Below are 27,443 nucleotides of genomic sequence, written 5' to 3' on the forward strand. Positions count from 1 at the left end.
TTTATTATGTATATGTGATACACATGCATATATAAAAAACAATTTTGTTACATTGATATTTAAATTTATATATAATTTGTATCATATATGAACAATATCACACGAGTAGCAGTGCGATATGGCTGTATATCAGTCTGCTATATCCAACATACAGCCATATCGCACTGCTACTCATGTGATATTGCATTTATACAACAGTTCAACTGCATAATCGTGTGTATAAAAAGTAAAATCAAATACAATGAGTCTCAAACCATTTTGTACAAGGAACTACTTTCTTCCGCCGCTTATTCACATCTGCAGCTGATGTCAGAACAGCAGGAACCGTAGCTACTTCACAAACGTCACTTTAGTGTTAGTATTTGAATGACTCTCTAGAGTAATGTCTAAAGTGATGATAAAACAGGTAATGTTTGCTTACATTTTAAGATTATAAGGCTGAACGACATGAAATGCCATCAGTCAACTGAGATTTGTCAGTACTTCTCTGTTGCAATCGGGAGATCACAATAATAACCCTGAAAAAGCCAGAGCAAAGCAAACACTATCAGTTTCTGTGGTGTAAATACAAAAAAGACAAAAGAGTGAGATCGACTTAGAGTGTCACTTACCTGTTTTATAATAATTTGTTCAGCTGTATTTTGAAACTTAAGCTGAGAAAATGCAGTTTTTCTTCCCCGAAGAACTTGTTAAGAGGTCTTTGTCGCGGTGGAACGTCAACTGTCACTTTCTTTGCGCTGCTTAGACAGGCTGATGGCAGCCAATGCACTGGATCCGATGCTCTGTAATTATAAATATTAAAAATAGGCACTGTCCTCAAAAATAAAATGCATAGTTGCAATCGAAACAACTACATTCACGACTAAAAAAACCTCAAAAGTGCATTATGTTGTCCTATAGCTGCAATAATTGTCAAACTATTGAGTGTCCTCTGCTTGTCGCTGTATGTGGGCGAAGTAATACACAAGGTTGAAGGGTAAAGAGGCTGTATGAGTGCTGTTATTTGCAGAATATTGCACGGCTATCAGCCAATCAGATTCAAGAACCAAACAGAACTGTTGTCTAAGCATATATATCTTATATCAAATTCTCAAATATATGCATGCATGTGTGTATTTATATATAGACAATACATATACACAGTACAGTAACATTACACAGTAATCTTTGCCCAGCACTAGTTTTTAGTAATTAGAGTACAATAAAGTGACACTATAAATGTATTACAGTTTAAAAAATATTAAACAGGATAATCATTTTCTGCGTATTAATTTTATTTATTCAGGACTGTCTGACACTGAAGGAATAAATTACAAATGGTAATTACAAAATAGAAAATCGTAATATTATTGTATTAAGAAATATTAAATTTCATAGTAATGGTAGTGGATGAGGAAATCCCCCCCAAAAAAATGTGTAAAGTGCTTTAAGTGTCCAGAAAAGCATTATATAAATGTAAGGAATTAAATAATGGAGCAGGGCTGCACCCGGTCAGTACCTCAATAGGAGACCACATGAGAGAGCCAGGTTGCTGCCGGAAGGGGTGTTAGTGAGACCAGAAGGGCGTGCTCAACTTGTGATCTGTGTGGGTCCTAACGCCACAGTATAGTGAAGGAGACTCTATACTGCTCAGTGAGTGCCGTCTTTTGGATAAGATGTTAAACCAAGGCCTTGACTCTCTGTGGTGGTTAAAAATCCCGGGTACAACTCTGGCATCCTGGCCAAATTTGCCCACTGGCCTCTGTCCATAATGGCCTCCTAACCATCCCTATATCATAATTGGCTTCATCACTCTCCTGTCCACCAATCAGCTGGTGTGTGGTGTGCGGTTTGGCGCAAGATGGCTGCCGTCCCGTCATGCGAGTAGATGTTGCACACTGGTGGTGGATGAGGAGATTCCTCCAAAATATTTGTATAGCACTTTAAGTGTTCAGAAAATTGCTATATAAATGTAAGAAATTATTATTATTATTATTATTATTATTAGAAATGCTGTTTCATATCATGGTATAAATAATAAAACATTATTGTACGTGTCATTTAAATAGTCTGTGCCTTTTAAAATGATATAATTATAAAATAATAAAATGATTGTATAATAAAATTGTATGATTACACATGTATAAACACACTAATTAAAATAAACAAAATAAAATCATAAAAACTCATTTAAAAACTTTATTTTTTTCTTACAAATACTATTGGCATGTTTTGTGAAATTCCTGCATTTGTGTTTGGCTTTAATATATCCAATTACTTTTTATGCTCCCTGTTACACAATGTGTGTGTGTGACAAAATAAAGGCAGGCATACATATCTGTTTGACGTGGAAAATTTGCCTTTCACATCACACTCTTTCTCAAGCGCACATTGCTGCCAGCGACACTCTGCATAAGTGCCTCCTTCTTTTTATTTTAGTGCGTACGTGTGTGTGTGTGTGGTTGTGTATGACATCAGTGAGGGCTTAAATGTTTTTCTGTATTACGTGTGTGTGTGTTCATACTCTGTTTATGTGCCGTCAGACAGGGAACATGACTTTCGGGGTGTACTTCATGTCTTCCACTGAGCTGCTGCAGAACACGTCTGTTCTGGCGGTTCTGCTGTTCCTGGCGCTTGTGTTGCAGAGAACATTCCTGCAGGCCTCCTACTACGTCACAATAGAGACGGGCATTAACCTGCGCGGGGCGCTGCTTGTAAGTTTACTGGAAGACAAACACAGAGAGAGTCAAAGATAAACCTATGTTTCAAATTCATTGCATATTTATTTTCATTCATTCATTCATTTTCCTTTGGCTTAGTCCCTTATTTATCAGAGGTCAGATTGATGTGTACCCCAACGTCTGGGGGACGTTGCATTTTGTTTGGAAATAAAAACCAGGTTGACGCCAGAAGCCAACATCAGGCCGACGTAAATGTCAAACATCCATCTTAAAATCAATTAAATATCAACGTCTATTGATGTTACAGCTTGACGTTGTGTGGACGTTAGCACTATGACGTCTATTAGACATTGGATTTTGGTTGCCATACCTGACAATTAAATTTCAGTATATTAACCTCGATATGACGTTGGTTTAAGATGTTGCTCAACATTGGATTTTGTTCACTTTACAACACAACCAAAAATCAACATCATTTAACGTCATTATTGGATGTCAAAATTATGTTGTCCTTAGACGCTGGCTTGACATTAAATTTTGGTCACCTGATGTCAACCTAAATCTAACCTAATTTTAACGCCTTATGACGTTGCTTACCTTCTGGGATGTTTTAGACAGCAGATGCCCTTCCAGCTGCAAACCAGTACTGGAAAAAGCATATTTATTTTTTTAAAGTTGTATTGTATAAAACAAAATTATTGTTAGTCAAGTCAAAATTTCTGTAATTGAAAAAACATCAACATATATATGCACAGGACAATTTTTGTAGAAACGTGAAGATTTTCTATTCTACTCTCTTCTATTCTGTCAAATTATTAGTTTTTTTATTAGTTTTTCCCACATTGAGTCATATTTTGATTATTTATTTCTACATTGGTCTTGTGAATTATGCCTAATTCCATTTTTATTACTCCATTCTGTTCTTTGTTATTCATTTTTTCACTTTTTGTCATAATCTACTGTTGCATTCCATTTAATTTGATTTCAATATGGTTTGTCTAGCATATCTGAGTATATCCTACTCTACATATTCCCATTTTCTTCAATTGTTTTTATTTGTGTTAACTCATTTCGGTTTGGTTCTACATTGTTATATGCTTCTGTTTTGTTCTATTTTATCCTATTCAGTTCCGTTCAGTTTAGTTATGTTCAATTATCAACGTGTTCAACTCGGCTCTGTTCTCATCTAGTTTATTCTATTCTATTCTATTCTATTCTATTCTATTCTATTCTATTCTATTCTATTCTATTCTATGAAAAAAAGTTTTTCAAAATTGATCCAAGACAAAAATGGGTGTTGTTTGGTAATTTTAGGACAACTTCAATAAAAGGTTTTGATCAACTAGTCTAGTTTTCTAGTCTACTCCTGGCAATTATTGTTATTGTTAACTAAAAGTATTAGAAGTTTTATTTCATTTAAACGAAGCTAAATTAAATGATAAATCTTTTTGATGAAAAACGTAAAACGTTCAATTATAAAATGATTTTTGATTCTGATGTTCTCATCCTCAAGGCAATGATCTACAATAAAATCCTGCGTCTCTCCACTTCCAACATGTCAATGGGAGAGATGACCCTAGGCCAGATCAACAATCTTGTTGCCATAGAAACCAATCAACTCATGTGGTTTCTCTTCTTATGTCCCAACCTGTGGGCCATGCCAGTTCAGGTAAATACCATAGTCAAAATCTCCCAGAGCAGACGCATCAAACAAAGTGCATCTCTAAACAAAACAAAGTCTTATTTGTGTCCATAGATCATCATGGGAGTGATCCTGCTGTATTATTTGTTGGGCAACAGCGCATTGATAGGGGCCGGCGTTATTTTGCTGCTGGCCCCAGTTCAGTACCTCATTGCTACCAAGTTGGCAGACATTCAGAAAAGCACTCTGGTGAGCGTAACTTACACCTTTGTGTTTGTGTGCGTGCGGTAAACATGTCGACATGTTTTTTAACTTCTTGATATTTTCATAGGACTACTCGACAGATCGTCTTAAAAAAACCACAGAGATCCTGAAGGGAATAAAACTGCTGAAGCTCTATGCGTGGGAGAACATCTTCTGTGACCGTGTGGAGGAGACCAGAGGAAAAGAGCTGACCAGTCTCAAGACATTCGCTCTCCATACATCAATGTCCAGTATGACATGCTCCACCCCCAATCATATGCCCCGCCTTTAATCATAAACTCAGGGTTCTCATAGGCTCTTGGAATTTCATGGAATTTTAAAATGTGTAATTCAGTCACACATTGGCTGTGGCTGAAAAAGCCTACTAGTACTCGAGTATGAAGTACATTTGAATTTAAATTGGACTTTAAATGACTGTTAGAAAAGTACGTTCTTTATACATTGTGTCCCAAAAGGCACATTATGCACTTATGCACTATGTACTTACACACTCAGCAGTATAGTATATAAATTTAGAGTCATCCCAAATGGAACACTATCGTTTTTTTACAGTCTGACAGTCTTTGAGAGTCGTCATTAGTTTGACATTAGTGAAATAAATGGCCAAACTACCAAATAGTATCAGCCATCAGTATAACCTCATTCACCATCGGGAGGCAGCATGTGGGGGAATTTTCCTTTCACAATACAAAATAAATAAAATAATCCAATGTTAGTGCCTGATAGCTCCGCCCCTTCCTCCATGTGAGAAAAGCTGTGGCCAATGAGTGCGAGAACAGAAATGGCATGCGACTAACGACAACATGCGACAACTTGGCTTGCATACTGCTTTTAACGTACTATATAGTATGGAAGTATGCAATTTCGGATGCAGCCATTGAAACTCAGGGAATATGTTTGCGCTTATCCACATTTTATTTTTATATACTTTATTTTTATGTCATGCTGCTCATTGTTATGGTTAGGCTAGTTTTTAGTTCCGTTTTATTCCTTTCTCATTCATTAACTGGCAGTCACTCAAGTCAAATGTATTCAACAGACTGTACCTAATAAATAAGGCTAACATGCCAGGAGTATAAACGTAACTTGCTCCATTTTGAGTCGTATTTACCCAGAAAAGCCATTCTCTTGATATAATCAGTTAAATATAAAAAATTTTATCACAGAATTACATTATATATATATATATATATATATATATATATATATATATATATATATATATATATATATATATATATATATATATAATAATATATGTCACCCTAGAACACAAAATAACAAACAAATAAGTGTAAATCTGTAATCTGAGGGTTTAAAAAAAATCTAAAAACATTGTTGTAAAGTGGAGTGCTTCGCAATGCACATCATTAATCAAACATTTTTTAGATTTATTTAAATTAGGATATTTACTAAATATCTTCATGGTAAATGATATTTACTTAATAATCTAATGATTTTTTTCCTAAAAAAAATACAGCATTGCCAAAAATACACTTGTGCAAATTACAGTCACTTAAGTCAAATGTTTTCAACAGACTGTACCTATTAACTAAGGCTAACATGACAGGATGATTTACATTTTGATGAGATTTGATTTCAAATTGACCATTTCAAAGATGGATCTTTTTTTTTTTTTTTTTTAATTATACAATTTTGTTTTTGGAGTGGCTATTTTTATTAAGTCAGGGCAAAATAATATTCAAGCTAAAAACAATGTAATGTGTTATTACATAATATTGACATTTTATTTTTGTTGTATTATTAAGATACAAGTTCAACATTACATAATATTGACATACTTTTTTATGTTATATTATTAATGCACAAGTACAACAGCATCATGCTTTTTCAGTTTATTAGATTCCATGGAAATTCAGTTTTCTGAAGTGAGAGAATTTGATAATTGGTTTAAACCCTGTAAACTGCTTCCCTTGAAATTTCCCTCCCTCAATCCATACTGTCATTTGCTGATTTGATAGTACATTAACTGAAGTTTTCTTTTTCTTCATCTTCACAGTATTTATGAATGCCGCCATTCCCATTGCTGCAGTGTTGGCGGTAAGAGATGCACAATCACAGGCTTTGATCCGGTTGTATTTTTTCCAGTGTGACCATACGCACTCTTGTTATTGTAGACCTTCGTCACACATGCCTACATTGAGGAGGACAGGCTCAGTCCTGCCAAGGCATTTGCCTCTTTGGCTCTATTCCACATCCTGGTCACTCCACTCTTCCTTTTGTCCACGGTTGTCAGGTTTGCCGTCAAGGCTCTTGTCAGGTATGTGGCTAAACTAAATCAGCAGTAAAATGTTACTTTGGAAGGATCTAATCATCTGATTGATGTCTGCAGTGTACAGAAGCTCAGCGAGTTCCTGCAAAGTGATGAGATTGGAGACGACAGCTGGAGAAATGGAGATATGTGCATGTCTCTTGAAGTCGGCAAGAAATACAAATACCAAGGCGATGTGAGTAGGCACACACAACCTTTCAACACAATTTCAGATAGTTTGTGTCATGGGTTCTGAAAAATTTGCTCTAATTTGCTCTTATTTAATATTAACCGCACCTAATGGGACTGGTTGACACAATATTTAAGTTACATAACAAGTCTTTTCTTGGCTTAATTTTGGAGACTCTCTGAGATCCACTCTGTCTTTTCCCGTATTTATTTTAAATGTACGTTATTGCCATAAAGGTGTCAGAAAGTTATGCTACTGAATTAAACCTAATATTTTTTACATTTCCTACAAGCAGTAAAATCCCAGAGAAGGAAAACGTTATCAACCTAGGATGGTTAATTCCGTTGATTTTATTAGTCAGTGACTTTTTTTTCACTGAAAGAAACTAGAAAAAAATAAAATAAAATCAGTTTTACCTGAAAAAATAGACTTTTTCATCAACAAATAAAGATGGAATGAAAATGTTTATAGTGGGGCAATTTGTTAAATGATCCAGTCAGAACCTGGATAGTTCTTATACACAAGTTCATGTAACATCTGGTGCAAAAGCAACTTTGGAGGAATATTTGTGTATATATTGTAAATTTAAATGATGTGGCTGGGTTGCCTTGTGATGATCTAATTTATATTTAGTTCTCTAGAAAAAGTTTTAAGTAGTGTATTTGGTTTCAGAATAGCTTTTTCTGAATTATTAAAAAGGGATGTATTGTCCTTGGATCAGCTTTAAGACAGAAATATTATATTCTGATGAACTGAGACTTTTCTTGCTCTGCAGCGGAATTAAAAACACAAATAGATATTGATGTTAATAACTTTATCACAGGAAGTTCATTTTTTTTCTATACACAAATAACATAGGTTAGCTAGATTAAGGGCATAAGATTGTACCACATTTCACTATAGAGTTCAAGGCAAAATGATTAGTTCTTATGTGAAGTTTATTATTTTTCAAATATTTCCCAAATATTTACAATGTTCAACAAAGCAAGGACATTTTCACAGTATTATATTTGTTTCTGCTGGCGAAAGGTCTTCTTTATTTTAGTTTGGCTGGTATAAAAGTAGTTTTTACATTTATTTGAAAATATTTTTTAAGGTCAAAATTAATACCCACCTTAAGAATTATAATATTTTTCATTTGGCTACAGAATAAATCGATGTTATCCGATGACTGGTCTAATTAACCTAATTCGCCTTGTTAACCTATTTAAGCCTTAAATTGCACTTAAAGCTGTGACTTTTTCACAAGCCTGTTATGACGTGTTTAACGCTCATCAGCATCCTAAATCGTTGACAGTTTTTAATATTTGTTTTTTTTAAAAATGTATGAACATTTATATGTGTTTCTGTATGTATATCATCTTTGCTTCAAATTACAAAAAACAAATTACCGGTTGTGCGAGGCGTTTCTTATGCAGCGTCTATGGGAAAGGACAGTAAATTTGACGTTATTCTCTCCTCTGGCTGCCAAAAGTTTTCTGAAAGTCTTTATTACATCATCGTGGAGTTTTTCTTTTATTATTTCAGCAAATATAATTGAAAAAAAAAGTATTTCTTGTATTTTCCCATTCACTGCGCTCTAAGTTTTCCCTATTATGACTACTTCCGCTACTGAGAAACCTGTGAAAGGGGTCTATAGTAATATATTGCAAAAAAGCTAGTGAGTTTATCTACGGTCATCATGGCTAAGACAAAAGGGTCCCACTTTATATTTAGTGTCCTTAACCACTATGTACTTACATCAAAAAAATAAATACAATGTACTTACTGTGTTTATAATGTATTTGAGAACACTTGTGGTGCTTTTGAGTTGGGGTAGAGGTTGGGTTATGGACAGGTTTGGGTAGGTTTAAGGGTGGGTTAAGGTGTAAGGGATGGTCAACAGTGTATTTACAAATGTAATTACAAAAGTTAATTACAGATGTAGTTACATGCATGCATTTAATCAAGCATAAGTACACAGTAAATACATGTATTTACACAATAAGTACATTGTAACAAACAATATTTATTCCTGTGTAAGTATATTAGTTAAGGCCACTCAATATAAAGGGGGGCCGAAAAAAGAAATTAGCTATTAGAAATTAGTTATTAAAACTATTATGTTTACAAATACGTGATAAAAAAATCTCAGTTAAACAGCAGTTGGGAAATATGTTTTAATAGAATTACAATTTCAAAGGAGGGATCACAATTTTCGCTTTAATTGTATACAAATACACATATTTATGTGTAAAAACATTTAAATATAAGTGCTTTTACACATAAATAACCAGTGATTCTAACCGAGCTAAACTTGACATCATAACACTCTTCGTGACCTCCAATAACAGCAAACATGAGACTCCACACGGTTACGCCTCTAGAGAAAACTTTCCCACATTTAGGGGACTGAAACGGGAGCTGCTCATTCCTGAACCGGCATTACTGAGCTCTCATAAACGTGTTGAAGAGAAGCTTCTCTCGCTCTCTCTGCCCTCAGCTGTTTCTGAGAGAGGGACAAATATATGACAGGATCATAACTACACGTCCCCAGACAGGAGAAGAGAAGCCTGGGGGTGATTGAAAGGGAGGGAACCAGACATTGATGCTGGGGACGGAAATATATAGAGTGAAAGGAAGGGGTTTCCAAGAGATGAACTGGTGTTAAGCTGGCAAAATGTCTCGGCTGGGTCTAAGCAGGAGATCATGATCCCTGTTTTAGGACATGACTGCAGGTTGTGAGAATCGTGTGTGATGTTTGTTGGTGAGCACAGGAGTATAAATGTGATCTGATCGATCACTTTGCATCCTGTTTACCCAGAAAAGCTACTTAAAGTCATTCTCTTGATATAATCTGTTAAATGCATATTTTTTAAGACAAATTTACACTTATTCAAGTATACTCTAAGTAATTAAGCCATACAAAAACTGAAAAATAGATTAATACTTTTTAGGATTAAATTAGGATTAGAAAGAGAGTATTGAAGATGATAATGATTGGCTTCTGAATGGACTGGAGTTTTGAAATTGTCTATGTTCAGTTTTTTTTTACTTATTAATACTTAATACGTTTGCATTCTATTTATAGTAATAATACTGTAAATATACATTTACACGATTGCCGTTTTCCAAAAAAATCTTCTTTAAAATCATTTAAAATCCTTAAAATCATTTGAGAAAATGAAACTAATATAAAATGTTATATGCAGGGTTTATTTAATAAGGAGATTTATGCAAGAGTACATTAAGTAATTATGTGTATCATACAGTTTAATTACAAAAATATATAGTTATATATAATTTATATGTGACTCTCGGACACAAAATACCAAACAAATAAGTGTAAATCTGTAATCTGAGATTCTAAAAATACTTAGAAAATTGCCTGTAAATTTGTCAAGTGCTTCACAATGCACATTATTAATCAAACATTTTCTTATGTATATTTAAATTGGGAAATTTACAAAATGTATTCATGGAATATAAACTTAATAATCTAATGATTTTCTTATTAAAAAATGTATTGCCAAAAATGCAGCCATGTGAAATAAAACAGCTTTTGTGCTCCAGGAATGCATAAAATACAAATATAAATTAAAATTTATAGAATCAGTTAGTCATATTATTAATCTATTATAAGTCTAACATTTTAGACATATCTTACAAATATCTGATTAATATTTTCTATTAAATTACTATAAGGGTAAAGACGATCTAAAACACACAAAAGTTTCAACAAATTTCAATCCATAGTTTTCAAAACTGTCAAATAATCAAGTACATATTGTGGACAGAGTAACGTGCATTTAGTGTTTATGTGCATAAAAAGCAGCGATTCTAATTGAGCTAATCTTGACGTCATAACACTCATCATGACCTCCAATAACAGCAAACATGAGACTCCACAGGGTCACGTCTCTAGAGAAAACTCTCCCACATTTAGGGGTCTAAAACAGGAGGCGAGCACATTCAAAAACACATACACATGCACACAAAAATATTTTAACAACAGTATTTTAAACATAATAGTTTTAATAGCTAATTTCTTTTATCTTTGCCATGATGACAGTACATAATATTTTACTAAAGGTACTAGCATTCAGTTTAGTGACATTTAAAGGCTTAACTAGGTTAATTAGGCAAGTTAGAGATAATTAGACAAATCATTGCATAACACTGGTTTGTTCTGTAGACAATCAAACAAAAAAAATATTAGCTATTAATTTTGACCTAAAAATGCTTTTTAAGTAATGTGAAACTTCTTTTATTCTTGACGAAATCAAATAAATAAGACTTTCTTCAGACAAAAAAATATTATATAAAATGCAGTCAAAAATTCCTTGCTCTGTTAAACATCATTTGGGAAATATTTAGGAGGGCTATAATATAAATAATAAATAATTTTGACTTCAATTGTATGAATTATAACAAATCTTTTTTCTCTGTAATATTGTAGACGAAGGCTATCAACAGAAAGGGCCGTTATCGTATGGATAACTACGAGCAGCCAGTGCGCAGGCAGCTGCGGCCCTCCGAGACCGAAGATGTGGCTGTACAGGTCAGACGTCACTATCCCCAACACTCTTTTCTCAAACGCTTCTCGCTAACACAACATGTGCTAAAGTTTTATAAGAGATCTGCATGTTCCCATCCAGATGCCACTAACCTTTCAGTCACGGCTATACAACAGGTGGCTTTACTCCATTTTGATATTTGCGGATTTTTACATATTCTGTCTAATAGAAAGTAAAGACAGAAAATGCACTTATATGTGTTTCTGTTGGTACACTCTGTCAATTTGTGCCTGTAGATATTAATAATACAAATTTTCACAGAATGTTTTTTGTCCTGCGCTGGGCTATGGAGATATATTTCTACAGCATATAAACTTAATACTTAAATTGTACAGTTTTATTTAGATCTATAAGGACATTTTCATAGTTCATTTATATTAAACATTTAATTTTACATTTCTGGACAGTTTTTACTGATTTTTATCTAAATTTTCTGATATTTTATGCTAAAAATGAGTGAAAATGAGCTTGCAAAACCTTGCCTCATTTGCATATTTAAACATACATTTTAGACAACCTTTTAAACATTTTTTCTACATTTAACTCTATACTTCTGGACTGTATTTACTGTTTTTTAACCTGACCTCATCTAAATCTTCTGATTTTTTTATGCTAGAAATAAGTTTAAATGAGTTTGCAAAATCTTGCCTCATTTGCATATTTAAACATAACATTTTAGACAACCTGTTAAACATTTTTTAACAATTCTTAATGTAATTTATTGAGTGGAAAATTATGATAAATACTAAATGATAAATACGTTTTTTGACCCTGTTTTTGCACCTGCCGTTTCTTGCCTTACACAGCAATTTTTTTGATTATTTTCTCAGCCAGTTTAAAAGCCCTCATATGGGGTTTGGGATAGTTTCTCAGACATGATGGTTTTGAGTTTAGCTTCCCTCTGAGTGTAGTTCAGGATTCTCACGAGAAGAGCAACTGGAACAAAAAAATCAGAAGGACATTAATTTAAGTGTTTATTTTGTTGGGGGTTGGAAAGGGGGGTGGTCTTTCTCTGTCTTTTGGTCCCCAGAGGGTCCATTTCCTTCGCCATGCCTCTGTACATAATTTTATGATTCGTTTTTTAATCTGATTTTGCTCTCTAATCCAGATGCCTCAACAATTCCATGGATAATTCAGTTAAATTGGGTTTAACTAAGGAGTTAAACGAATATTAAATATTATAAAGATCTGATTTAGATTTGCGGACAACATTATTTATTTTTGTTTTTTTGAGCAAAAATACAAATAATAGAGAATAACTGTAATATGTCATTTTATAAAATGTATTATCCTCAACTTAAACGGGAACTAAAATTTTAACCTAATAAAAGAACAAATACATTAAATGTAAACACAAATAATAGGTTAAGTACAAATCTTAAATATTTTTTAAATATTCATTAAATATAATTTTCATTATTTATTATTTATGTAATTTTGAAGAGAAAAGAATGTACAGTGACTACAAATTATTCTAAAAATAATAAATACTTATTAAAAAAGAATAAATACATTTTATAAATATATAAATACATCCACTTACATGCCTGTGTTTTTATTTCTGTAATAAATAAGTTTTTTTTGTGATTAATCGTAATTAATTACAAAAAAAAGTGTGATTAGTTAGTTAATTTTTTTAATCATTTGACAGCCCTAGTATTTACTAATCTTAACCACAATAATAATAAATGTTATGACAGTCTAAAGGAGTTCTGATACACATTTTTAATAGACAAGTAAGGAGCTGGTTGAACCATTAACAATTTATCTTCTCTTTAAAAAACAAACAAACAAACAAACAAAAAAGATGTAACTGGTTGTGAAAAAATAAAGTCTCTAATCTAATGAGTCCATACACACGTAGACACACATGCACACACTTCCTCATGGACTCTCCCACTGTGACCTACTGTCACATCCGCTGGTTCTGTTATGAATATGTCCTAATCTGCTCTGACATTTACACTCCTTCACTTCAGTCACTGTCAAGAATTAACTCCCAGTTTGTCTCTGTGGTTCTTACAGATGTTTTCGATTGTTCAGCGTTCGCTCTTTTCCCACTATTCAGCCTACTGTGCTGCTCTGATGGATGCGGCTGTTATCGTTACTGTAAATAAACATTCGGAAAACAGCATTCAGAGCACATCCGGAAGATGTAAATGTGACGGATGCGTCTCAGATGAAAAGATTTTATCACGTGCGTTTCTGCTGCTTTGTTTCCATCACACTCAAGCTCTTGTTTGTTCATGCTTTTGTCAAATGTCTCATTCAGGTGAATGATGGCTTCTTCACATGGGGAAGTAATTTGTCCACGCTGTCAGATATCAACATCCGGATTCCTACAGGTACCCAGCACTCAGTGATGGGTTTGCTGTCAGACAATTAATGATATGTTTGTAATATAGAAATATTATGAATAAATATATAAATAAATAACCTTGTTAAGTGTTTATAATGAATGTTTCAAATCAAAGTCAGCTTTATTGTCAATTATGTCACATAGACATACAGAGAATTGAAAATGTTACTCTTAAAGGTAAAACACTATATCATAAATACTGTATACGAATAAATATATTTATATATTTAAATAAAATAAATGAATCTCAGATACCAAGTTGCATTAATTATTTATTTATTTATAAAAAACTTGTAAGGAGTCATTGTTTTTATCAATTCATATTATTTACAGATTAATTGATTATAAATAGTCTTTAAACATAATGAATAAATGCAATTCTTGTTGAGTCTTGTTAATAATTTATCGATAAGTATTTTTAATAATTATATTAAAAATGTATATTATTACATTATTATAATTTTTTGATAATTATTTAGTTAAATTATATATAATTTGAATAAATAAATGTACAATAATGCTCTAATTTTAAATAATTTATATATTTAGTTAATGAATCAGGGATACTTATATATTCATAATAAATAATAATAATAATAATAATAATAATAATAAAAAGAAGAAGAAGAAGAAGAAGAAGATAAATACTCTTAGATTATTTATTAATATATTTAATTATTTATTTAACTAACCAAATATTAATTGCAGTTTTTAATTTTATTGTTAGGTTAAATGTTAAAAAGAAAGCCCAATACCAAACATTGTTCTTGTTCTTGTTCTTCTTCTTCTTCTTATTATTATTATTATTATTATTATTATTATTATTATTATTATTATATAAATACTCTTAGATTATTTATTAATATAATTAATTATTTATTTAACTAACCGAATATTAATCACACAGTTTTCAATTTTATTGCTAGGTTAAATGTAAAAAAAGAAAGTCCAGTGCCGATTATTATTATTATTATTATTATTATTATTATTAATAATAGTAATGATAATAGGAGAAATGTAATTTTAAATTAATTATATATTTAGTTAATGAATCATGAATACTTAAATTTTTATTTTACTTTTATTTTAATGAATAATAATAATAATTAGTATTATTATAATTATAATTATTATTATTAATTATTATTTATACCATATTTAATTATTTATTTAACTAACCAAATATTAACCACACATTTTCCAATTTTATTGCTAGGTTAAAAGTTACAAAGAAAGCCCAATACCAAATAATAAATAGCAATAATGGAGAACACTAATTCTTAATGCTTAATGTCTTGGCATAGGTTTACATTCTGATTTAGTGGTTTGACATTCACATAAAATGAGTCCGCTCAGCCCTAACTAGCAGTTGCCAAAACACCCTGTTCGTTTAAAACCAAACACTGATTAACATTCATCTGGTTTCCCTCCTCAGGTCAGCTGACCATGATTGTGGGCCAGGTGGGTTGTGGGAAATCATCCCTGTTATTGGCCATGCTGGGTGAAATGCAGACCATCAGTGGAAAAGTCTACTGGAGCAAGTGAGAACTGACACTTTTGCAGTATTACTGTCCAAAACGTATTTGATACATTCCTAAATGGCTTACGAAGCTTGAGATTAAAACGCAAAGAGGCCACAGCGTTTGTTTCCTAACCCATAAAGCGGATGAATGTTTAACGTGTGTTAATGCCACCGATCACTGGGAGTACATCTGCATGATAGATCCATCAGATGCTAATCAAAGTCTATATCTGTTCAAATATATCCCTCTGTCCATTGCATCTGCTGTTGTTTATGCTGTATGAGCCACCGTGCGCATACACAGATGTGTGTGTGAGAGCTGATTGTGTGCGTGTTTTCATTACTCTGTAATCTCTTCTGTTTTTTTCTTCCACATCTAGTTCTGTCCTCTGTGAAACGCTCTTCTTTCTGTGAATCTCTCCATCTCTGTGCTGGAGATGGTCTCTGATTAGCATTTGTGAGCAAAGCCAAGCAGATCTACGTTGATTTTAAGTTTTTAGAAATGATGGTTTTGTACAGTGGCTCCAGAATGGAAGATATTTATGAGCTTCTTTTTTCTGTTGAACATGAAATAAGATATTTCGAAGAATGCTGGTTACTGGCATTTACTGACTTGGGTAGTAGGGAAAATAAATACTATGGAAGTCAATTGCCTAGTTATTAGCATTATTCAAAATATCTTTTTTTGTGTTCAACAGAAGAAACTCAAATAGGATTTGAACAAGTAAATGGTGAGTAAATGATGATGACAGAATTTTCAGTTTCATGTTAACTATCCCTTTAAATCACAGTTAAAGATGTGAATTGCAATGGAAAAGTAAATGCTAAACCATTGGATTTCTGCAAAAAATGATGCTGGATCTTTCCTTTGAGTTCAAAGCATCAACAACCTAGTCTTAACTATTGAAGAACGCATGGAATTTGAGTCTTAGACATCTGGAAATTATAATTGATTCAAATAATGACTAATTTAACACTGAAACTTGGATTCTATTAATAAAACCAAAATTAATTTAAAAACATAACAAATTTTGACAGATGAAACTGCTTAGTTGTTTAAATATTTAGGTTTGTTTTGGCCCCTAAACATGTGAAATGCATTTGATTTATCATTATATATTTAAAAAATATTTTCTTTGATATTTTTATATATAATTCAATGATATTCATACATTAAGTGTGGCTTAAAGGGGTTGTTCACTCTATAGTGAAAATTGTCAGAATTTGCTCACATTGATTTAGTTTCAATTAAGAATTCTTTTTAGGAGCCACTGTAGTTTAGTTTATATATGCATTCAGTTCATGTTAAAATGGAGGAAAGCTAAATTGTTGGTTGTAATTGAATTGCATTTGGATAAAAATGAAATGAAATCTCAGTTTGTCAGGCACTGCTGTCTTTGCAAACAGTGCAATTAATGCGTTTTTCAGTTTCACCTTCTCTAATGACAGTGACATCTCTCTTCAACTCAAGTATAATACTAATTTATTACTAAAACAAGTTTAAGCTTATTTCACCCCCAAGAATAATTGCAACATTTTATTCTTCAAATGTGCATTTATATTTAGCATTTCTGACCTTTCTAAATTCTGACACAGAAACAAAAGTTAATTACAAGATATAAAGACAACTGTGGTGGAAAAAAGAAGATTGGGAAGATTGGAATCCTGCAGTAAAAATGAACAGTCAGAATTGCAAGGTGCTAAATAGAAATGCTTTGTATAGAATTTGCATGAACAAAACTGTAAAGCATATTGAGAAATGTGAATTAAGAAGTCTGAGACAAAGGCCTTTACTTTAACGATCTAGGCACAAAGTCTAAAGAGCATGGAGCAAAAGCATTAAGGGCGTGTCGAACACACTGTTGCTATTTTAAGGTCAGAAAAATACAGTTGCCCCGCAGCACATGGTCTAACATGGTTGTGCTTATTCTTTTAATGAGTTAAGCAATGTGTAAGCGTTTAAGGTGCACAACTAATGCGCTCTGCGCTGGACTTCAGACCGGCTTTCAGCTGGTCTATTGCACTGTCTATTGTAGTTCTTCAGAACAGCAACGTGCCAACAATGCGCCTTAACACACCTCTTTTCTTGACCGTCAAACGCATAAGTCCACAAAGTGGCACAAAATGGACTTGCTATTTAAACAACGTGGTGCAAAATGGGAAAATTTGTGTGGCGTTGGTTTTAAAATAGCAACGCATCTCGCCAAACACATCTTGCGCCTTATTGCGCCGGGTATATGATAGGGCCCAAACTCTAGATCTGAAAAAATTAGTCCGAATTGTGAGAAAAGTGATGTGATGTAAACAGATCTGTAAACAGTATGTGATACAAGTTCAAGATTGTTAACAATGCAAAGATATATTAGAATTACAAGAAAAAAAGTCGGAATTGCTTCATCAACATGCATATACATACAACATTGTGAGACAAAACTCAGAATTGTGAGACACTGATTCAGAATTACAAAAAAAAAGACAAAATTGACATGAACAAAATCAGAATTCCAAGAAAGAAATCTAAATTGTGTTTCATAAACATGCAAATAAATTCCGAAAATGTTAGAATTATGAGATATACATTCAGAATTGTGAGATAAAAAGTTGCAATTACCTCCCTTTTTAAAATCCCATATCAGAAACGATCTTCCATACATAAGGAGATCAGTTCTGACTTTACCTATCACCGATCACCTCAAAAGGAGAGTATGTCCTGTTCTTACAGAACGGCACGTGTCCTGATGCACTAACTAACTCTGGTCACATTTGTGTGTCTGTGTGTGTGTTTGTTTCTCTGTGTCCTCTTCCCCAATGGTCTACTCAATCAGGCTGCCTGATTGTGAGATACTCTTCGATGGGAACATAAGGTATTTCACTAGGAGTCTTCACATGCTTACATGCTATAAAACAGCCACAAAATGACCTCTAGAAGCCAAAGCAGAGGACTTTCTGTAACACTAATGGCATCCAAAAAAAAGGATTTTAGTTAGCCAAATTGAAATATGGTCCACTTGTGCGCTTGTCAAGGTGTGTGATTTATGAAATACTGGTCCAAGCCTTTACTCTTTTGAATTGAGAAAAACTCTCTCAATAGCCATTTATGATGTCTATTAAGTCATAAAATCAAACTTTATAGCAAATCTATTAAAATCATGTTGTATAATACGGTCTCTGGATATTTAGTTTGGATAATAAAGTCTCCGCATCCCAGATATTTTCACCAATATTTGATCTATTTCAAAAATATGAATCATGGTATGAAACTGTGTGAAAGGCATGGATATAAACATTACAGTACGTTCATGATTTTCGAATGTACAACAACACATTGTTAGCGTATGTTTATACCATTTGTTTCCGTTTGCCTTTTGATAGCGAATTTCTATCTGTTAACAAGCAGATTATATTTCCAGCAGGATGAATGGCTTGCCAAGTGCTAACTATTGCAGTGTTTAGGTCATTTAACCAGTTTTAACATTTTCTAACGTTCCTAACTTGCGATTTGCAGCGGACACGATATGGAGCTTTCTCATGAAGAGCGGAGGTACCCTTTTGCGAAAACTTCCCGTCCTCAACATTTACATTCATTTACCAATACATGTATCCCTTCCTTTGCATTCCTCTGGCTTTGATAAATTGGTGTTTTTGTTTTTTTGTGTGCGACGTGCAGTGCAAAGTGTGCGAAAATGCCGGGAGTCTTCACCTCTCTTGGACACACTGGGCCTTTCATATACAGATATTGATTTCAGACAATATTTGGTTTAGCTGCTGCAGGACTCTTTAACCTAAAAACACAACAGATCTGGTTTGTTTATACAAGTGGAGGCAGCCATGAGGTGTCATGAGGTGTAGTTTGGGTTTGAAGCTTTTAAAAGTGTATTTTTAAGTATGTTTGACATGAAATGACTTCAGGTTTGGTCTTTATACTTAAAAATGTTATGTAATTGTTATATTTACGAGCATTTTCGGAGTGTAAATGGTTTCCACACCACTTTTTTTCAGTGTCGAACAAAATGTTTCCTAACTTATGCCATTGGTTGAGCAAGATATAGCCATGTTGGAGAAATAAGGCTATTTTTCTAAGCTTCACTGTTTATTTAATGCGTTATGTGCTGCTTCTGTAATTGTGACATTGGCTATCAATTTCTGAGGGAAAATGTTCCTATGCCAAATTGTTTTTGAGTGAAACCAATTGGAATTGTTGGTTTCCAAACAGGCTTCCAAGCTTATGCCATTGGTTGAGGCAGAAACTGTAATGTTGAAGGAGTAACAGATGTATTTCTTTGCAGAAAATAAACTAAAAACGGTGACCAAACACACACATCAGCTCTCACAGTGAAGGGCTCCCTGCATTTGTTATTTAATGTTCTGTAATCTTTAATCGGTTGCTTAAATCCCATCATTAACAACGTTTTTTTCCTTCATTTCATATCAGAACCATTAGTGTTTGCTGTGATGGCAGGCTGAGTGTTTTTTCCCACTTTTTCTTACTAAATATTCTTCCCTTTTTTCTTTCTTGTCTTGTCATGACTCAGTAAAAACAGGTACTCTGTGGCCTATGCAACGCAGAAGTCATGGCTGCTTAATGCTACTGTAGAGGAAAACATCACGTTTGGAAGTCCTTTCAATAAGCAGAGGTGAGGACAAAAGTATTCATAAACTTAAAAATAATCTCTTAAATCTCTATTTCTATCAGAACTTAACATTTCGGTTAAAATAAGAGTCAATATAAAATATAAATTGACTCCATTTGCTTTCAAACTGAATATTCGTGCTTAGAATTCTGTTTAATGAACAAAATCTCACAGCAATTTGTAACTTTCAATCTAAATCATACAATTTAGTACGATTTGCTCATTATTCAATGGTGGTGGGGTTTAGGGGTGGGGTTGGATGCCACGCCTCCTTTTTAAAATCATACATTTTCAAATGACTGAATTCGTATGAATTTGTACGAATTAGCCTTCCCTTACTCCATCATTCTTTAAGGCTATGCATATTTTGCTATCGTACATTATTATTTTTTAGGTGAACAATTAATCGTGTAAGTTGATTAACGGAAAATCTCTTTTATTTGTTTGTTTTGGTAATTTTTAATCAAAGTCTGACCATTTTCTTCCACATTTTGAGAGGCGGTGCTTCTCTTTTATTTTCAATCAAATTTTGGTAATTTTGAATCAAAATATGACCATTTTCTTTCACGTTTGGAGTGGTGGGGCTTCTTTTTAAAAAAATGTTTTAACAAATCTTGGTCATTTTCAATCAAAGTTTGACCATTTTCTTCCTTGTTGGAGTGGTGGTGCTTCTCTTTTAATTTTCAGTCATATTTTGGTAATTTTCAATCAAAGTCTAACCATTTTCTTCCGCGTTTTGAGAGGCGCTGCTTCTTTTTTAGATTTTCTGTCAAATTTTGGTAATTTTGAATCAAAGTCTGACCCTTTTCTTCCACGTTTGGAGTGGCGGTGCTTCTTTTTAAAATTTTTTTTATCAAATCTTGGTCATTTTTAATCAAAGTCTGACCATTTTCTTCCACATTTGAAGTGGCAGTGCTTTTCTTTTAATTTTCAGTCAAACTGGTAATTTTCAATCAAAGTCTAACCATTTTCTTTCACGTTTTGAGTGGTGGTGCTTCTCTTTTAATTTTCAGTCATATTTTTGGTAATTTTCAATCAAAGTCTAACCATTTTCTTTCACGTTTTGAGTGGTGGTGCTTCTCTTTTAATTTTCAGTCATATTTTTGGTAATTTTCAATCAAAGTCTAACCATTTTCTTCCGCGTTTTGAGTGGTGGTGCTTCTTTTTTAATTTTCAGTCAAATTTTAATAAAAAGGAATAATTCACAAAAAGAAAGCTCCGCCCATTTTTAATATTTTCATTACAAATCGCCTACGTTTCACATGACTTTCCAATCAATTCTCAATAGATGAAGTCTAAATGTAATTTTTTTACCTATATTCGTTTGAAATATGTCACATTACAGCCACATAATTGGTGAATGGATATTATCATTGATTTAACAAGGTGCTGTGAACTTGCCATTGTGGTTTGTAGCTTTACCACTGCTTTGAATTTAAATCTGTCAGCACTTACAGATGTTTTTTAAAGTTCGGCGGGTTGAAATTTTTACAATGCTCAGGGCCAGACCTCAGCTAAAATAAAACTCTCTTTGGAAACTCCGGGTCATGACTTTGCTCCCTAGAGAGCTCATGTTCGAGATTCCTAAGCTTTGGTTTTTTGAGGAGACGTTCTTTTATTTTTAAACTTTAAATTTGTTGGACAGATACAAAGCTGTGATTGATGCCTGCTCGCTTCAACCAGATATCGACCTCCTTCCTTTTGGAGACCAGACTGAAATCGGAGAGCGGGTAAGACTGTCTCTGGGCTTGAAACCAGCTCTCTGACCTCAGCTGCCGTGATGCTAATTGAATAAAGACCTGTTATTGAAACTACCATGACTATTGCATTACGTCATCAGAATCAAAAGTGTTTAACTTGTGTTTGTGTGTTGTAACCCAACAGGGTATTAATCTCAGCGGTGGTCAGAGACAGCGGATCTGTGTGGCCAGAGCTCTGTACCAGAACACCAACATTGTTTTCCTGGTAGGAACAAACTTATGGTGTCTTTCCTCCACCCTGAATAAGTGATATGCCACATGATTGAAATGTTATGAATGACCGCAGCTTTTAATTTGATTTTAGAGGTACTCCCAAGTTGAGATTTCTTAACTGACACATGATAGCACAGGGTACGTTGTGGCAGCGATCGCAGAAAACACAGTGATGTGTAAGGACTGTTATTGGATTACTGGACATAACTACACACCCTTCTGGACAGGATCGTGAATTCATCTCATTCCAATTATCGTTCATCGAAGTGACGTTATGTCTCACATCCTAGAAAGTCATTGGGGTTGATTTAGTGTCATTTCAGGCCAAATTCAAAGTGCCTTTGATTGCTATTGAAATAGTTACTGTTTTATTATGAGCATCTTTATCGGCATCAATGGTTTCATGAAGATCTCTTTAACACATCTAAACTCTCACACATTTTACCTCCTTATAACCAAAAATGTAACCCCCTAGTTTCATACAGGTGCTGGAAATACTTGAAAATGCTTGAAATTTGAAATTTCATTTCAAATTGAAAATAATTTGTCTTACTAAATAAGTAACTAATAATACATAAATTAAATATTTTTGCTTTTCATAAAATTTAAATTTTTTACTCTGCACATGTGCCTATAGCATGGTGTTTGTGCCTTTTATATTATCTGAGACCTTTAGAGATAAAACAAATATTAATTTAAGATGAGTGATACAAGAAAGACACCACTAAGATGTGAGAAATTTACATATAAGAGAGTAAATGAGAGTAATTTAATGTTGGGCATGGGGCAAACATGCCATTAAACGTTTTCTTAAAATACTATACTAAAGAATACTATAACAAATAGCATATGATACAGTATAATGTAAGTAAGTTTGTATATGTATGAAAATATGTAATTTGCCACACTTGTAAAGTGCTAAGAAGTTTTGAAAATCCACCTGGAAAGTGCTTAAATCTGACTCTGGAAATCTTGTAAGAATTTTTAGTAGTGTCACAGATGGTTCTTTTAAGAACTGTACAATTTATTAAGCAGCTTTTTTTCCTGGCTTTGCAATTTGAACCATGATTTTTAAGAGTTTAATGTTGTCTCAAGTAGAAGCAATGATTATTAAAGCCGCACGATCAATCTCAGTTTAACAAGTCTCATACTGATTTGAAGCAATGCTAACACTATTTGGGTTTACTTACCAACAGGATGACCCTTTTTCTGCCTTGGACATCCACCTCAGCGATCATCTGATGCAGGAAGGAATTCTCAAGTTCCTTCAGGACGACAAACGAACAGTAGTCTTGGTCACCCATAAGCTGCAGTACCTCATCCATGCTGACTGGGTAACCACTTGGTTTTCTCTGTTTGGTCTGAAAAAAGGTTGTTGAATTAAAGATAAAATCCACTTAAAGATGGTAATCAAGATCAAAACGAATCCCATATTATTTAAAAAGAAAACCCACTTACTGTCTTACTGTGTGTGCTAGATCATAGCCATGAAGGATGGGTCAGTGCTGAGAGAGGGAACATTGAAGGATATCCAGACTCATGATGTGGAACTCTACGAGCACTGGAAGACCCTGATGAACAGACAAGATCAAGAGCTTGAAAAGGTCATTCTGCTTTAGATCACAACTCTTCTTCTTATGATAATTAGGATATGAATTCAATGTCATTGACTATCCTCTTACTTGGACATGCTTAATATACTTGGAATTCCTCAATATGCTCATTATGAACAATACAGTAATAAAAACAAACTGAGAATGTTGTCCAAAGAATGTTTGTGTTCCCATAATTTTTGTAACAGTTGTATAGAGTCACTAACCACCTAAGTTATGTGATAATGTAAGTATATTCGTCCTGAGCACCGATTATAAATCTAATTATTTATTTGAAAACGGTCAGTTTTACTTTTAAACTTAAAGTTGCAATGTCTGATACACTATAAGGAGGTGATGTTTTACTCGTCGTTACCACAGGCATAAAACAAAAAGTATATCACCAGCAAAACAATCAAATAAAGACATCAGAAAGGATAGTTTTGAGATATGTTTAAGATCGCTAAATGTACTGGGGAATTGAGCTTTGATAATGACAGTGATAATAAAATCAGCTGCTCATTTTCACGTTCCAAAAAGGTTCAACATTTATTTTATTAATATTATTTTAATTAAAATAAAAGTAGAGTTAATGGCATTGCAGCTATTACATATCCATCTATTTTAGATTTAGACGTCTGGGTCAGTAAAAAAACAGAATTTGTAATAATCATTAGCTAAACAATCATGCATTTAAAAGTTACAAAACAAATTAACTGTATAAAAGTACATTTAAACAGACATCTTTCTGATTTGCGTCTCTTCAGGATACCGATCTGGAGAGTCAGACCACTCTGGAGAGGAAGACTTTAAGAAGAGCGTTCTACTCCAGAGAGGCAAAGAACCATGTTGACGATGAGGATGAAGGTAACTGTTGTAAACTTTTCAGCACAAACACTGAAAAATGGTCTTGGACATCTTTTTTCCCCCCTCCATTTCATAGAGGAGGAGGTGGAGGAGGAAGACGACGACAACATGTCTACCACAACCAGCCGGCGTTCAAAGATCCCATGGAAGATGTGCTGCTGCTATCTCTCCTCAGGCGGCTTCCTCATGGTCTTCCTAATGGTGTCGTCCAAGTTGGCCAAGCACTCGGTTATGGTGGCCATCGACTATTGGCTTGCAGCTTGGACATCCTCAAACCCTCACAACCAAAGTTTTGTTAATTCTTCTTTCAATCACACACTGAACGATGACGCCACTCAGATTGCAGAGGTGATGCATCAGCTCTTTTTCTTTCAATGAATCGTTTCCTTTTACTTGATATTTACACCCTTTGGATATTTTACAGCATCGTTCCTATGTGCCGGTTTTTATTATCCTGTGCGCAGCGGCAATAGCTCTTTGCCTCATCACTTCTTTAACCGTAGAGTTTCTTGGAGTGGCTGCAGCTACAAACCTTCATCACAATCTACTCAATAAGATCATTCATGCTCCCATCAGGTGCTTGCACATCATTATAAACATTATTATCAACATTTAAAGGGTTAGTTCACCCAGAAATTTAAATTCTGTTAATAATTACTCTATTTTCTGAGACCTTCATTCATCTTCAGAACACAAATTAAGATATTTTTGATGAAATCTGAGAGCTCTCTCATCCTCCACAGACAACAAAAGTCCCGAGACGCTCAAAGTCCAGAAAAGGAACCAAAAACATTCAATGTGACTTCAGTTCATCTTCAAAACACAAATTAAGATATTTTGGATGAAATCCTGGAGTTCTCTAACACTCCATCGAAAGCAAGGGTCCAGAGACATTTCAAGGCTAAAAAAGCATTGTCAAAACATTCAATGTGACTTCAACTGTGATCAAACGAAACTTTTAGTACATTTTTGTGTGCATAAAAACTACTTTGTTCACCCCTTTCTTCTCTTCTTTCTGAACAAATCACATTATTGATACACAAAAGTGTTCTTGGAGTTTTGATTAGTTAGTTAGTAAGTTTATTTATCTAGCACATTTTTTACAACACAATGTTGCCCAAAGTGCTGAACACAATCCAAACTAAAAGTAAAATCTACATCACATACATAACAATTGAAACATAAGGCATACCCCTCAACATTAAAAAGGCTCATATGCTAGAGAACAAAGATAGAGTTTCAAACGCTTTTTAAAAACAGGAGCATGTCTGATGTGGGGTGGAAGCCCGTTCCAGAGTTTTAGGGCGATAACCACAAAAGCCCGATCCCCACTTCGCTTACACCGGGACCTTGGTACAGAAAGAATAAACTGATCAGAAGACCTCAGTGACCTACCAGGGTCACAGTGATGATCACAGTTGAAGCCACATGGAATGTTTTGACAATGCTTTTGGATGCTTTTTTGGCCTTTAAATGTCTCAGAACCCATGCTGTCTATGGAGTGTCAGAGAACTCCAGGATTTCATCTAAAATATCTTCATTTGTGTTCTGAAGATGAACAAATGTCTCAACGGTATTGTAATGACATAAGTAATGAGTAATTAATAACAGAATTGTCATTTTTTAGTGTGAACTAGCCCTTTAACATGGACATCCTTATAAAATGTCCTTTTATTTCACTGTTAGATTCTTTGATGTCACCCCGCTCGGGCAAATCCTGAATCGTTTCTCAGCGGACACCAACATCATCGATCAGGTGAGAGAAAGAGCGCCAGACAGAAAGAGTCAAGTGTGAAGTACGTCGGTTTCATTTTGAACACCCTTGAGACGAGCAGCCTTGGGTCTACATACAAGCATGTGACCTCGGTCAACATTATCGTATTAATGAGACGAGGAATGTGACGTATGCGTGTTAATGTGCGTCTTTTTTCTTTCTCTCTCCACAGCACATTCCCCCGACACTAGAGTCTCTCACTCGCTCGACTCTACTCTGTCTATCGGCGATCGGAGTCATTGCTTTTGTTACCCCTGCCTTCCTAATTGCACTGGTGCCCCTCGCTGTGGCCTTCTACTTCATACAGAAATACTTCCGGGTCGCTTCCAAGTAAGGAGTTCACTGAAATGTGTACACAGTCAATAAAAATAACTTGACTCAAATAAACTGTGGGGTGGCTCAGTGGTTAGCACTGTCACCTCACAAAAAGAAGGTCAATGGTTTGAGTCCCGGCTGAGTCAGTTGGCATTTCTGTGTGGAGTTTGCATGTTCTCCCCGTGTTCGCGTGGGTTTTCTCCTGGTGCTCCGGTTTCCCCCACAGTCCAAATACATGCCCTATAGGTGAATTTGAGTAAACTAAATTGGCTGTAATGTGTGTGTGAATGTGTGTTTCCCAGTACTGGTTTGCAGCTGGAAGGGCATTCCGCTGTGTGAAGCATATGCTGGAAAGTTGGTGGTTCATTCCGCTGTGGTGACCCCTGATGAATAAAGAGACTAAGCTGAAGGAAAATGAATGAATGAATGAATGAACTGTGGTACCACAAATCAGAAATATATCTACTCAAATGCTTTGAATTGGGTAAATTTATAGGGTAAACCAAATTGCCTAATTCAGGATCATGTTTTTTGGTATAATGCCTAATCAAATTGTCATTTAGTTGTCAGTTAATCAAACTATATCTTTTAATAAAATGACAAGTCACTTTTAGGGCAAAGCCTACATTTTAAAATCCAGTGCAGAATTGGTAAACAAAACCAACATCCAAAAACCAACACCCAACTTTTTTATTCATATTCCACAAGTCCTTTATATTCAGATAGCCAGTACATAAATGCATAAAAAATACTTTGGTTTTATCATGACTTTATACCAATTGTGTTCTTTTTTAGATTTTGATTGTAAAGCAATAATGTGCACGCT

General features: G+C 34.0%; 1 protein-coding gene and 1 long non-coding RNA gene across 23 annotated transcripts in view; one reads left to right on the top strand and one right to left on the bottom strand.

Moving 5' to 3' along the window:
* abcc9 (ATP binding cassette subfamily C member 9) overlaps positions 1 to 27,443 on the top strand; it is a 57,294-nt gene that overhangs the window by 12,429 nt on the left and 17,422 nt on the right. For 9 of the 21 annotated variants that reach the window (XM_087247051.1, XM_087247052.1, XM_087247055.1 and 6 more), the window contains 20 exons: positions 2,523 to 2,693; positions 4,174 to 4,329; positions 4,417 to 4,551; positions 4,634 to 4,796; positions 6,587 to 6,627; positions 6,705 to 6,847; positions 6,920 to 7,034; positions 11,467 to 11,568; positions 13,857 to 13,929; positions 15,379 to 15,484; positions 19,998 to 20,099; positions 21,742 to 21,826; positions 21,981 to 22,061; positions 23,266 to 23,403; positions 23,548 to 23,673; positions 24,429 to 24,528; positions 24,605 to 24,876; positions 24,953 to 25,104; positions 26,215 to 26,284; positions 26,475 to 26,632. In XM_087247051.1, the coding sequence (XP_087103177.1) occupies positions 2,523 to 2,693; positions 4,174 to 4,329; positions 4,417 to 4,551; positions 4,634 to 4,796; positions 6,587 to 6,627; positions 6,705 to 6,847; positions 6,920 to 7,034; positions 11,467 to 11,568; positions 13,857 to 13,929; positions 15,379 to 15,484; positions 19,998 to 20,099; positions 21,742 to 21,826; positions 21,981 to 22,061; positions 23,266 to 23,403; positions 23,548 to 23,673; positions 24,429 to 24,528; positions 24,605 to 24,876; positions 24,953 to 25,104; positions 26,215 to 26,284; positions 26,475 to 26,632 (2,489 nt within the window). Of the gene's footprint in view, positions 1 to 2,522; positions 2,694 to 4,173; positions 4,330 to 4,416; positions 4,552 to 4,633; positions 4,797 to 6,586; positions 6,628 to 6,704; positions 6,848 to 6,919; positions 7,035 to 11,466; positions 11,569 to 13,856; positions 13,930 to 15,378; positions 15,485 to 18,290; positions 18,330 to 18,970; positions 19,007 to 19,997; positions 20,100 to 21,741; positions 21,827 to 21,980; positions 22,062 to 23,265; positions 23,404 to 23,547; positions 23,674 to 24,428; positions 24,529 to 24,604; positions 24,877 to 24,952; positions 25,105 to 26,214; positions 26,285 to 26,474; positions 26,633 to 27,443 lie in introns of all 21 variants that reach the window. The other 12 variants (XM_087247043.1, XM_087247044.1, XM_087247047.1 and 9 more) reach the window with 2 other exon arrangements.
* Positions 408 to 24,005, bottom strand: LOC137491532 (uncharacterized). Of its 2 annotated transcripts, XR_015482927.1 has the most exons (5): positions 23,524 to 24,005; positions 23,260 to 23,430; positions 2,504 to 2,702; positions 612 to 782; positions 408 to 518 (listed from the first exon to the last, which is right to left on the bottom strand). It is a non-coding gene; the product is annotated as an uncharacterized LOC137491532 (long non-coding RNA). The 2 variants fall into 2 exon arrangements; XR_015482928.1 differs by lacking the exons at positions 408 to 518; positions 612 to 782; positions 2,504 to 2,702 and adding an exon at positions 19,981 to 21,090 and having other exon boundaries at positions 21,226 to 23,430; positions 23,528 to 23,643.

The sequence above is a fragment of the Danio rerio genome, chromosome 4 (genome assembly GCF_052040795.2).
Source record: "Danio rerio strain M-AB ecotype USA chromosome 4, GRCz13ab, whole genome shotgun sequence".
Classification (NCBI taxonomy): domain Eukaryota; kingdom Metazoa; phylum Chordata; class Actinopteri; order Cypriniformes; family Danionidae; genus Danio; species Danio rerio.